We start from the raw sequence: 11,841 nt of genomic DNA on the forward strand, positions 1-11,841 counted from the left end.
TGGTTAGCTCAGAATCTACAAAATCCAGCGTTTAAATGTGGACCCTGCTTTTAATTGAGGTTTTAGATTAGGTGTAGTTTTTAGGTGTAAATTATAAATAATAATAATAATAAAACATATTATTTAATTTGCTATCCAACATAAAAAAAGGCAGAAGCTAATTCCAGTCATGGAGGAAAATTTATAACTAGCGGTATTAGGGGTTTTACATTGGGGTTGTCGAGCGGGGGTTTTTCCTTTTAGAGGAGCTCGACCATTGGTGGCCTACATTTCCCACAATTCCAAGCGGTCTTAATTCTCCGTGAATCAGCGCGTCGTCGTCGCAGCAGCGGAGCGACGGTGGCGTCTGTTCAGTGGAGATGTGAGCGGCTCATAGGAAGACTTTTTAATTTACGGTGAGGTGTGTTTTTGTTTATTTTTTTTAACCGGCGGAGATGTCTCTGTCATCCACGCCGGGCTCGGACACGACCAGCCGGAGGAGGAGGCCGGTTGAAGTCACGCAAGGTGAGCGGTTGGAGCTCGTATTTATCTTGCGGTCATTAAAAAAAAAAACTTTATTTGTACGTTAACAACCAAAACATTCTCCATTTTAAGTCAGGCAGAGCGCACTGTGTAGATGTAGGGTGACAGCAGTAGGCTTTGAATGGAAAGAGGGTCAGTATAGACAGGATGGTCTATTATCGGACAGTCACGTTGTATTGATTACAGCCACCTCCCCCCCAGTGTGGTGTGTGTGTGTGTGTGTGTGTGTGTGTGTGTGTGTGTGTGTGCGCGCGTGTGTGCGTGTGTGTGTGTGTGTGCGTGCGTGCAAACTACAGCTGATCGATTATTCTGTTGATTAGTCTGGTATTGTTTTATTTATTTAATAGATTAAATGTCAGAAAATAGTGGAAGATAGACCATCACAGTCTCTCAGAGTCCATGGTGACATCAAATAGTCCCAGTTTAATGATTGATTGACATTTTTTGGTTGATAAATGTCAGAATTGATTAATCTGTGATCAAAATAGTTTAATAATTGGTTAATTAAGTAATTGTTTCAGCCCTAGTGCAGATTTTTTCTCTCCCTCCATGGCAGCAAACATACCTGATTATAAAGTTTAAAAAAAATGGTAAATCTGGAAGAGTTTGATAAAAATAAGACGGCATGAATGGTGTTCTGAATTCACATATTTACTTTAAATCTAGGTAATAATAAAGTAATGAGTAGCGTATTAAACTAATGCTGCTAAATCCCCCTTTGTCAATGCACAATCACTAACAGTCTGTAGTTTCTTTTAAGTTTATTTCAGGAAGCAAATTCAGAAGAAAAAAGAGGAAACAAAACAACTAAACCATGACTTAAACTCTCTAAAAGGAGAAGTCACAATTATTGTGCTCGCTTGTCTCATGATGCCAGTGGTTTGCCAGTATTTATTAATTTATCAAGGCAAAATCTTGAGAGACAAACCCTTGAAATGAGCAAATGAATGACCCTTAATTGCAGTCATGCTTCTGGTTTTCCCTGCAGAACAAATCCAGCTGTTTTCAGGTTGTCAGAGGCAGTGATCAGCTCAGCTTAGTTATGCTTCTTTCTTTTCTTTTCTTACAGTGTGCTCTGTAAGCCTCATGACATTAACGCTCATTTACTTCAAATACTGTGAAAAATTAATGGATGTGATGCCGAGCGTCATGTGCTATTGTGAGTGCTCTGCATGTCATGTCTCTGTTGCTGCAGTCTTAGAGTTGGTGGGGTTTTTTTTTTTTCAAAAATGATTTTGGAAGCAGTGTTTTTTTACTTATACAGCTGTGTCACTATTGATGGAGGAGTGACTGTGGGCAGTACTGGGTATGTTGCAGACAACCAGTAACATGACTCAGCCTTTCTGACTCTGAAAGAACAGCAGTGAGTAACAGATACGGACCAGCGTCAAGTCATCAGTGCACGTGGACGTTGTTCTAAGGACAAAGACGTGTCTTGTGTGGCAGATATCTGATGTTGTTTCAAGTCTCATTTAGAAGCCAGTTGTGGTTCATTAGTGTGATGTGGATTTTTGTGAAAAAATCAGACACACATTATAATTCAGTGTGAAGTTTATGTATATACATGTCTGGATGAAAAGTTACTATAAATAAAACTTTTAAACTGCCCTAGTAAAAATAATTTCATAAAGTTGACTAAATGACTGAGCAACACACTGAAAAATCACAGGTTTAGGTACCATTTTATCTGCTTATTTCTGTGTTAATAACATCCGGAAGTCATTGTACATTCACTGCTTTACCAAAACAATACATAACACTGTATTTATATTAGATAATAAAACCATTTTAATTACCTGATAATATCATTATATGCTATTCCTATGACCACAGATCTCATTCACAAATACAGTAACCTTTAGATCTGTATTTCAGTAGTACACAATAGTTTCAGTAAATACTGTAATTTTAATTAAAGAACTGCTGTATTTCCTGTAATAATTCTATCATCACGTTGACCAATATGCCGTCTGCTTGCTTACTTCTTGCTCGGTATTGCAGATCCTTCATGGGAGCCTGATCCCCAGGCGGGTCACAATCATGAACAGACCCAGGACCGACTGTGTGGAGGTCCACAACCTAATTCAATAGACACGTCATTGTCACATCACCCCGTATGTCCTGCACTGTGCACAACAGCAAAATGCATAGCTGCACACACATGTGAGTACCGTTCACGCATCTTATTTAGATTTTATTTAAACAACAGTGCTGATGTGTTTTCAGACGTTTGTGTCGATTGTCATTTAAGGTCCGAGCTGTGACGAAAGCTGGGTGGAGATCCAAAGCAAGAGAACCATCAAAGCAGAGAACGAAGTAGAAGCCAACAAACTGGTCAACAACTACAGGGTAAAGAGAGTCTAAAGGAAAATGTTTCCCTACACAAATCAAAAGTGGTTTATCCCTCAAACTGTTTGTGTGTTTGTCTCAGTTCGGATTTAGAAAATGGAAGAGCCATGTGACAGAGCGTCCGCTTGAAGTCAGGTCGGAGGTTGTGAAAGAGCTCTACTCTGAACTGAACGTCATTAAACCACATTCAGGTAAAGGTTATAGTTGCCTCTTGTTGAAACATAATTCAGGTTTATGACAACCGGAGCCTTAATTTTGTAGATGTGGCCATTATTTGTTAGGATAACACTAGTGATCACACAAACTGAGATCTGGAAACACAACAACAATATCTGAGAGGGGCGAGGAACGAGCTAAATGGTTTTACTGTGCACCTTTTCTCTTCCAAATAAGTTTGGCTAACCTGGTTATTTGTTTAAAACCTGTTATGATCCTCCAACAGCATGTTTCTTGCCCCATCTGTGTTCCCAGATCTCAGTAATGAACTTAGTGTATAAAGTATATTGTTACTGACAGAAATAAATGGCTAAAACTACAAAAATAAGATGCAAGTTATAATAAATCAGCATTATCCCACATATATACATAGGGAAAACTTCCACTAAAGATTTTGTCTTCTTGGTGTCAGGTCGTCTTATCACATGTGGAAATGTAGCGTATGTGTTCTTCTTCGGCTGGTGGGTCTCTCTGGCATATTTCTTGGTCGGCATACTTATGTTTGTCACTATCGCTGGTGCAGTGTACGGTAAGTGAGCCGATCAGCAGAGATTAATGATAATGTTTTCTACTGATCAGATGCCTCATTCATGTTTTTTTTCTCTCACTCTTCAGGCAGACTTTGCTGGAAATTGTCGAGTTACTTCCTGTGGCCATTTGGCAAGTCAATCCACGAGGTACTGTGTGGGTTCAGTTGATGTTTGTGATGCTGTCACTCTATCTGTTTTCTACAAACTGAAATGAGGAAGATGCTCTTTGAATCTTGTAGTTTCCTCCATAGTCTCTCACTGACTTGTGGTCATGAAAGCAGAGGTATTGCTTTTTCTGAACTACACCACAAGTGTGCAACACTTCACAGTATGTATGCTGCAACTCATCAGTGCAATACATTGGTGAGATTTGTTGTTTCTGTTGTAAGAATGGGACTACAGTTTATGTTAATGTGTCCTGTTACACTGAGGTAGTTAATGGATTTCTGTTTCAATTTTATGCCCTCTTCTGTATATCTGTATATTCTCCTACTTGTATATTTATAGATTACACAGAGGATACTAGGGATGAGACGATGTATATTATCGCGTATCACAATAAAAAAACACTTCAGGATAATCGTTAACATCCTCACATGGCTCGACTTAAAAAAAGCTGTCTAGCTCTCCAGCATAGAGTCCTATATTCATTTCCTGATTTAGTTTGAACAAGGGGACAAGGGGGAGCCTGCATCTTTCCAGTTATTCCAAAATCATAACACTGTCACCATGGCTGAAGGCTTGGCTTTCCAGTTGTATCCCTCACACGAAAGAGATGAGGTGTCCATCTGTGATGCAATAAATATGTGTTTCTTAACAAAATTAAAGGGATTCTAGTATGTTGAACTAAGTGTTGAACCAGAAATTCGCTGGATGAATGTTATGAAATATGAGGTTTCGAGAGTTGGTCTTTGGTGCTCGGGTTAAAATCTGTTTCTGTTGTGTGTTCTTACGCCAAGAAAAGTATTTTTTGCCTTCCTTGACTGGTTTCTCAAGTTTTGGCTATGGCATACAAAAAACTGCACCTTTAGGAACTTTTGTTGTGTAGCCATAGGTCAGCAAACGTATTTCAGTAGAGGGAACAAGTGCCAGTAGAAGCAGAAGCAGGTATCAAAAAACAGGTATCAAAAAACAGGTGATCTGAGAACATATCATGAGACCAAAAAAGAGGAGAGGTCATACTTGTATTTTGCTTTGTGATCAATAAGTTATGACCAAAAAATATCAAAGCATGCACTTAAAAAATACGCCTATACATTTCGACTCACAGTCCTCTTCAGGGCATGTTGAAACCAAATAGCAGCTCGTGTGTGTAACAAGGCTGCTGCCAGCTGACAGACAATCAGTGGGTATGTCCATAATTAGGTAGATTCTCATCAAGCGTCAATATCTTTAAGGTCTCTGTATTAAAATATACTGATACAATAGAGCTGATTCCTCAGTAGTCTACAGGCCTGCAGTGAGGAGAGAGACGAGTGGGGGAGTATTTTAAAGGAGAGCCTGTACTGAGGAATCATCCATATTGAAACAGTATATTTTAATGTTGTAACTTTCTTTTGGGCATATCTGATTCTATTCATTGTATGTGTGAAGGATTTGCTAACATTAAAGATATAGATGTCTTGTAAGAGTCTACCTAATTATGGACATACCCGCTTTATTTTCTTTGAACAAACTTCTACACTAGTTTCCATTTTTAATTTCTCTTACTTTTTTTTTTTTGTCATCTACATTATTGAATCGCTTATTTGATTTGCTTTTGTGGTGTAGTTTTGACGGCATTTTAGTTATTTATCAAGCATGCAATGCCAAATATGCATGTACGTTCTAAAATGTGCAGATTTGCTGCTTTTATTTGTTTTATAGCAAATGTAAATGGGATATCTTTGGTTTTGAGCTTGTTGGTCAGATAACCTTGGGGAAATTGTGATGGGGAGAATATCAGACAGATTAATAGATGATAAAATAACTGTTAGTTTATGATTAAACTTGACTACATGTAAAGTTGGTGTTCTAATGAGACAGAAATAACACTTTCCTCTGGTTGTGTGTTTGTCCAGATTGGAAATACTTTGAGGAGATGTTGTGAGCAGGCACCAGACTGTGAGTGTAACATAGACGGGACCGACGATAACTCACCAGTTCTGCTGCCTTCACCCACAGAGGTGCCAATCCCAGAGCCACTAGGACGACCTCTGCGCACTCCCTACTGGGTAACTTTCCACATTTACAATTTACAATACATGATCACCTTTTATACTGTATATATAACTAATTTCTCCGAGTGGTGCTTTTGTTGTGTAGCATCGTTTCTCCACCTATGTGTGGCTGCTGCTGGGATATCCTCCTCTGGTGGTCATCCACTCCCTGGCCTGCTTCTTCTCCTGGATCCTGGTCTTCACCATCCCCGTTTCCAAAATGAATGCACGGACTCTTGGCGTCATTCTCCTCTTGGCACCCGAAGATGTATCTGTCTCCACCTGCTCACAGAGGAAGGCACGGGAGAGATTGAATATTGATTATCGACAGCACATAGACCTGGAGGCATTATTCAGTGTTGGTTTTATGCTTTATTCTTTATTTTTTCACTTGACCTTTAGAATCAAGGCTATGAGACCAGAGCTCTGCTGTGCTGCTACCACGCCGTAAACTTGTACTACTACAAGTACACTGTTGATGGGATCAATGTGTTTGCCGTCAGTATCCTTTACCAGCATATATGAAGTGTGCGTGTGTCAGTGTGTTTGTATGAAGACCTGTTGTTATCCTTGACCCCCGTCTCAGACCTCCTCCCTCTAGTAATAGTTGCCTTGGTAATCGGATATATTGACAGAGAAAACCAATACGCCAGCTCTGAGGTGAAGTTCGCCATAGCAATCGGCTCCATCATACCTCTGTCTTATTATATTGGTATGGGCATTGCCAGGTGAGCTGCTTTCATTACCTTAAAACAACACCTGTACAGTGACTTTAGGTAAAGTAAAATTAATTGAATTTGACGTTGCACCGTACATCTTGTTTACCAAACATGTTAAACAGTTCACACAATGGATTTCTTTTTTTTTTTTTTTTTGTATTTTTTGGGGCTTTTATTGCCTTTATGATAGTGACAGCTGGAGATAGACAGGAAAGGGGGGCAGACAGAGGGGATGATACACAGCAAAGGGCCGCAGATCCAGCTAGCTAACCAGGCGCCCCACACACAGAATTTCTAAAACAATTGTGATGCATGTTGAAAAGTTTTTACACCTTTTTTTTGCAATGAAATTGTGGGAGAAAGTCTTCTTGTATAATTTATGAAAAAACCTCCAGTGAGAATAAAACCGTCCCGCTTAGAGTAACTTTACCATTAAGGGTCAGTATTATGAGGGTAAATGCATTTACACATGTCTCTGCATCGTCTCCAACTTCACAATTAGGAAGTGAGTTTGATGACGTTTGGCTCAACGTTCTGCGCAGGAAACTTGAATGATTAACAGCATCACAACTTCCTGGAGGGACTGGTTGAAATAGTGACAGATTTTTATTACAAAGTGCTTGTGATGTTAACTGTCGATCTTTTGCAGTATCTCAGCCCAGAGTAACTTTGCTGTGGGTGCAGTGGTGAACGCCAGCTTCGGCTCCATCACAGAGTTGACCTTTTACATCACAGCCCTGGTCAGAGGTCACCAGGCAGCCAACCCGTGTCTGCAGGAGGTTGTTAAAGCAGCGCTGACTGGCACGCTGCTCGGATGCATCCTCTTCATCCCTGTGAGCAAACCTGCATTAGTGACTCTTGTTACATCACAATGGAGACAGAAGTCATGTGCAAACACAACAGTAATATAACACGTATTTACTTTTTCTCAGGGCGTCTGCATGATAATCGGAGGGCTGAGACACAGTGAGCAAACGTTCAACAGTCGCTCTACAGGAGTGAGCTCTCCGTTGCTTTTCATCTCTGTAGGAGGCAAGTACCAATACATATGTGCTGTATGACAAATAAAGCTACAGAACTCTTTATGATATAGAAATAGGAAACATTTTTCTTTTTTCTAGCGGTACTTGAGTGAATTAAACTGGCTCCTAACTTACTCACAAACTCATCCTTTCACATTTAGTCAGCAGCACTTTGGTAGAAGCTGTTTGGTTATTCTCAGACATGTTTGACATCATCAGCAGGAAACTAGCAGGAAGCAGCAGTTAAAGACCTCCAGAGGCAAACATGTCATTTTTGCCTCCTAAAAACAGAAAGGTAGTTGCTTTAAGTATGTGAGGCTTGCGCCACCTGCAGGTAACAAAACTTACAGCTACATTTGTTTTCTTTGCAGCTGCAGTTTCAATCTGTTAGCTAAAATAAATTCTAAAAGTTTAACATAATTGTGTCACACTAATCTCCAGTAGATAATGAATAATAATAAAAAAAAACACAAACATTATTAAAAAAATATTTCCATTCCTAAATACTGTGTGCATTAATCTTTTTTGGTAGGTATTATATGGTAATAAAATCCTATTGCAATTATTTTGACAGATATTGTGATTGTGATATGATTTGTGATTAGTTGGAATGATAATTTTGTTGATGATGCAGCATTTGTTTGGGTCTGTAGGACCAAAACAAACCTGTTTTCTTACATCTGGAGAACAAGATTTTTAGGCCAGGGCCTGTATTATTTTGCAGCTCTAGTTTTTTTGGACACCATCAGAAAAGTAATTGTCTGGAGAATAGAAAGTCACCTGATCAGACCAATAAAAAGGATTTGTTATGATATGATCTCAATGGCCAAGGTCATGTATATAATTCAAACATTCACCTTCAAATGCATCAATCTCAACAGCAACAGAAACAGCTGTTCAGGTGTTTTGTAAACTCTATTTCTAGCAGAAATCAACTACAATATAAAGGCATTACCAAAATGTTCTACACTGATTCATTTGCCTGACTGTCAATGGCAGGTGTGTTTGCCCCCACGCTGTTCTCCAAAGCTTATGGAAATCTGGTGTGCGAAGCCTGCACCAACTCCACTGGAGGAAATAGCACGAGCAACAGCAGTGGGCCGTTTGTCTGCCACAACTGTCACTACGATCTGGTCAGCATCATTTGCTAAACCTTTGAGTCTCATTATAACAATAACAATATATGACTTACATACGCTGTATTATGTGTAATGTGTTTGTTTTTTTCCCCCAACAGAATAATGGTACATTGTTCCACAACCATGTTGAGTAAGAAATTATATATTTTATATTTTTTATATACCAACTGTAACATATTAGACTATATTGGTGATTTTGCATGTATTAGCCTTTGGTTGTAGGGGTGGATCCATTTCATTTACATTCATTGCAGCATAAAAATCACTTTCAGAAACTTGAAACATGCTTGAGATAATGTAATCTATTGATCGGAACAAACAACATATATTTCTTTAACTTAAGTTGCTCTGCTGTCACTATGCTGTAAGCAGAGGTCAACAGTTCAGCGTTCAACAATGTCCACGTTTGCTTGTTAACTTTCTTCTTGGTATAATTTTCTCTCAAGTCAACGAGGAGTTTAACACATTTTTCTTTAAGTTGATTTTGAAACAAATTCAAGAGGAGATGAGGATAGGAGTGTTTGGCACCACAGGTCCTGGAAAACCTGAAAAGTTAGAGACTAATCCTGGAAATATTACTTGTACTGTAGCCTGTCCTGTGGTCAAATTGTTATTATGGTTAGAGGAAAACTGTAGTCAGTTCGGAAACGGCTGTGGTGAGAACAGAAAGTGTGCCAACTTGGAGTTTCCTGTAGCGATGAACACCGTTTATTTAAGTGCTGTCGTGTATTGTCAAGAAAAAGTCCTGGAAAAGAAACCCTGATATAAGACCAGAGCTAAAAACCTGCTAACGTCACCTCATGTTCTTTCAAGTTTCTGAAAGAATTCAGTAAGCTGTTACATCCTCTTTATTTTTCTTCCCTCTCGTTCATTGTGACCGTTCCTGTCGTCAGGCCACTGGTTTACACGGTGTCTGCCCTCTTGCCAATCGCCTACATCATTGGTCTGATATTCACACTGAAGACGCACTCCCATATTTATGACATTCATGTTGGAGAAGAACAGGGTAGGAATCTCCCTCTCATGATGCATCTGTATCTCGGTTGTAATGCAGTGAGGGCACAGTTGTCTAATACTGACATATCACACCATAATGTCTTTGTTTGTGTCTGCAGTGACTGGCCACCACGGAGCAGTGGTCCACTGGTCACGGTGGAGATCTATGGTCATCCTCATCATGGCCACTGTGCTCACGTCTGCCTGTGCCGATCTAGTCACCGAGAACATCCAGCCCATACTAAACCAGCCCAACATCTCTCAGGTCAGGATATGCATCTTTTGCAGCTTTTTTATTTAGTTGTTTTCCTCCGGCGGTGTTAATGTTTGTATTTCTGTCTCCAGTATTTTATTGGAGTAACAGTTCTCGCTATGGTTCCCGAGATCCCAGAGATTGTTAATGGGATCCAGTTTGCACTCCAAAACAACATCAGTCTGAGGTAAATCCCGTCTTTTATTAAAAAGCTACTGTTTAAAAAAGTGATATCTGTATTCTAAATGATTTCTTTCTCTTTCTCAGCTTGGAAGTGGGAATCTGTATCGCAGTTCAGGTCTGCATGCTACAGATTCCAATACTGGTCTTTTTTAATGCCTTCTATGTAAGACGCCCCCTTTCTTCATTTTGATCATTGATTCATTCATATAAAGACCTACTGTTTTTATAGTTTTTGTAATCAAACATCATCTCTGTTTTGGATAGGATGTGGGATTTGTGCTGTTATTCAGTGACCTGCACCTCTGGGCCAGTATCTTCAGTGTGATTCTTGTCAACTATATCTTCATGGACGGAAAGTCGGATTATTTTCAGGGTAAGTTTAGAGTGTTTTAACCCGTCTTTACCTATTGATGTGCTTGTGAAATATAAGATATGAAAAGGGAGGAAGGAAACGTTTTTAGATTTAAAGGTCCAGTGTGTAACATTTCGGAGGATCTATTGGCAGAAATAGAATATAATATTTATAGGTATGTTTTCATTAGTGTATAATGAACCTGAATATAGGAATCCTTATGTTTTTGTTACTTTAGAACGAGAGGTTTTTATCTACAGACGCCACAAGTTGCCTTCCATGGAGTCCACCATGTTTCTACAGTAGCCCAGAGCGTACAATCAAACACTGGTTGTAGACAGGAACTTTCAGTTTCTCCACACCCTTCACAGCCCGCTCTCATTCCCAGGGTGCGAGCAGTGTTCAGTTAGTTGCAAGATGCCACTAAACCCTACACACTGCTTCTTTTAATCCCTGACATTGCTTTGCATTCCTTATTATGCTTTGAACGCTATCCATCAGTTAACATTTGGTTTACTTGTTAGGTAAATGTTGTAGTTCACTGCATTTAAAAGTATCTATTCATGTTGATTTTTAGATTATTCATGTCATTTCTCTGGATAACTTTTCTCAATTACCTCAATATATCTTTTTTTTAGATCAGTCAATGATCCTGGGAGTTTTATTCAGGGAAGTTCTCAGTAAACCTGCTCTGGGTGCATCTAAATTACTGTTCCCTGTTAATATAGTTTGTTTTGTTTAAGAATTGATACACGCTAATGCAATATCATCTTAAAACATGAGGGATCTGTAAATCTTAAATTATCAATCTTATATTCAGTGTTACTTCCTGTCTCTTTCCTTTCAGGCACAGCCCTGGTGGTCGTCTACCTTATTCTACTGGCTATGTATTACTTCGCTCCATCTCCAGCAAGCTGCTGACTGCGACACTTTTCAGGCCTTCTTTAAGCCCGGAGGACCACAATTAATCTCTGTTGATGAGATTTTATCCTGACAGTATAATGACTTAATGATCATGTGTGAATCCTGACATCGGCCTTTTTATAATTCATTTATTTCCTAAATTATACAAATGACAAAACTGAAACTTTTAATCTCAGGTAGATACTTCTACTACTGTAAAATGTAGCTTATAAACTACCAAACTATGTCTCATAACTTATGTTCTTTGTAAACATGCAAATTGATATTATAATGTAAAGTATGTGAACTAATGCTATTTTGTTTTAAAAGGTACTGTTGTAATAAATTTGTATACTTTTTAACTCCATAGTGTTAAAACGGGACATGTCTGTTACAGTTAATGATATGAATGATATTATTTTAAATAAATGGTTAACTATGCTTAGCAAGAACAACAAC

The 11,841-nt window shown here is 38.9% G+C and overlaps 1 protein-coding gene across 2 annotated transcripts; it reads left to right on the forward strand.

The window, feature by feature from the left end:
- The first annotated feature begins 303 nt into the window (after positions 1-303).
- Positions 304-11,823, forward strand: cax2 (cation/H+ exchanger protein 2). Of its 2 annotated transcripts, XM_051382118.1 has the most exons (20): positions 306-504; positions 2,524-2,685; positions 2,774-2,871; positions 2,954-3,062; positions 3,500-3,616; positions 3,703-3,764; positions 5,678-5,830; positions 5,922-6,113; positions 6,218-6,317; positions 6,402-6,543; positions 7,184-7,367; positions 7,467-7,566; positions 8,556-8,689; positions 8,794-8,825; positions 9,589-9,701; positions 9,811-9,956; positions 10,037-10,131; positions 10,212-10,290; positions 10,392-10,500; positions 11,327-11,823. In XM_051382118.1, the coding sequence occupies exons 1-20, from the start codon at positions 435-437 to the stop codon at positions 11,398-11,400; spliced, it is 2,271 nt and encodes a 756-aa protein (XP_051238078.1). In that variant the 5' UTR covers positions 306-434; the 3' UTR covers positions 11,401-11,823. The 2 variants fall into 2 exon arrangements, 1 of the variants encoding a protein (XP_051238078.1); XR_007881232.1 differs by lacking the exons at positions 9,589-9,701; positions 11,327-11,823 and having other exon boundaries at positions 304-504; positions 10,392-10,460.
- Positions 11,824-11,841: the final 18 nt, after the last annotated feature.

The sequence above is a fragment of the Dicentrarchus labrax genome, unplaced genomic scaffold, assembly GCF_905237075.1.
Source record: "Dicentrarchus labrax unplaced genomic scaffold, dlabrax2021, whole genome shotgun sequence".
Classification (NCBI taxonomy): domain Eukaryota; kingdom Metazoa; phylum Chordata; class Actinopteri; family Moronidae; genus Dicentrarchus; species Dicentrarchus labrax.

Bases quoted from the DNA above. Each gene is read 5' to 3' on its own strand.
- cax2 (XM_051382118.1), top strand. From the start codon at position 435: ATGTCTCTGTCATCCACGCCGGGCTCGGACACGACCAGCCGGAGGAGG. The intron at 8,690-8,793 runs GTCAGCATCATT...TTCCCCCAACAG, and splicing joins ACAACTGTCACTACGATCTG to AATAATGGTACATTGTTCCA. The intron at 9,957-10,036 runs GTCAGGATATGC...TTCTGTCTCCAG, and splicing joins ACCAGCCCAACATCTCTCAG to TATTTTATTGGAGTAACAGT.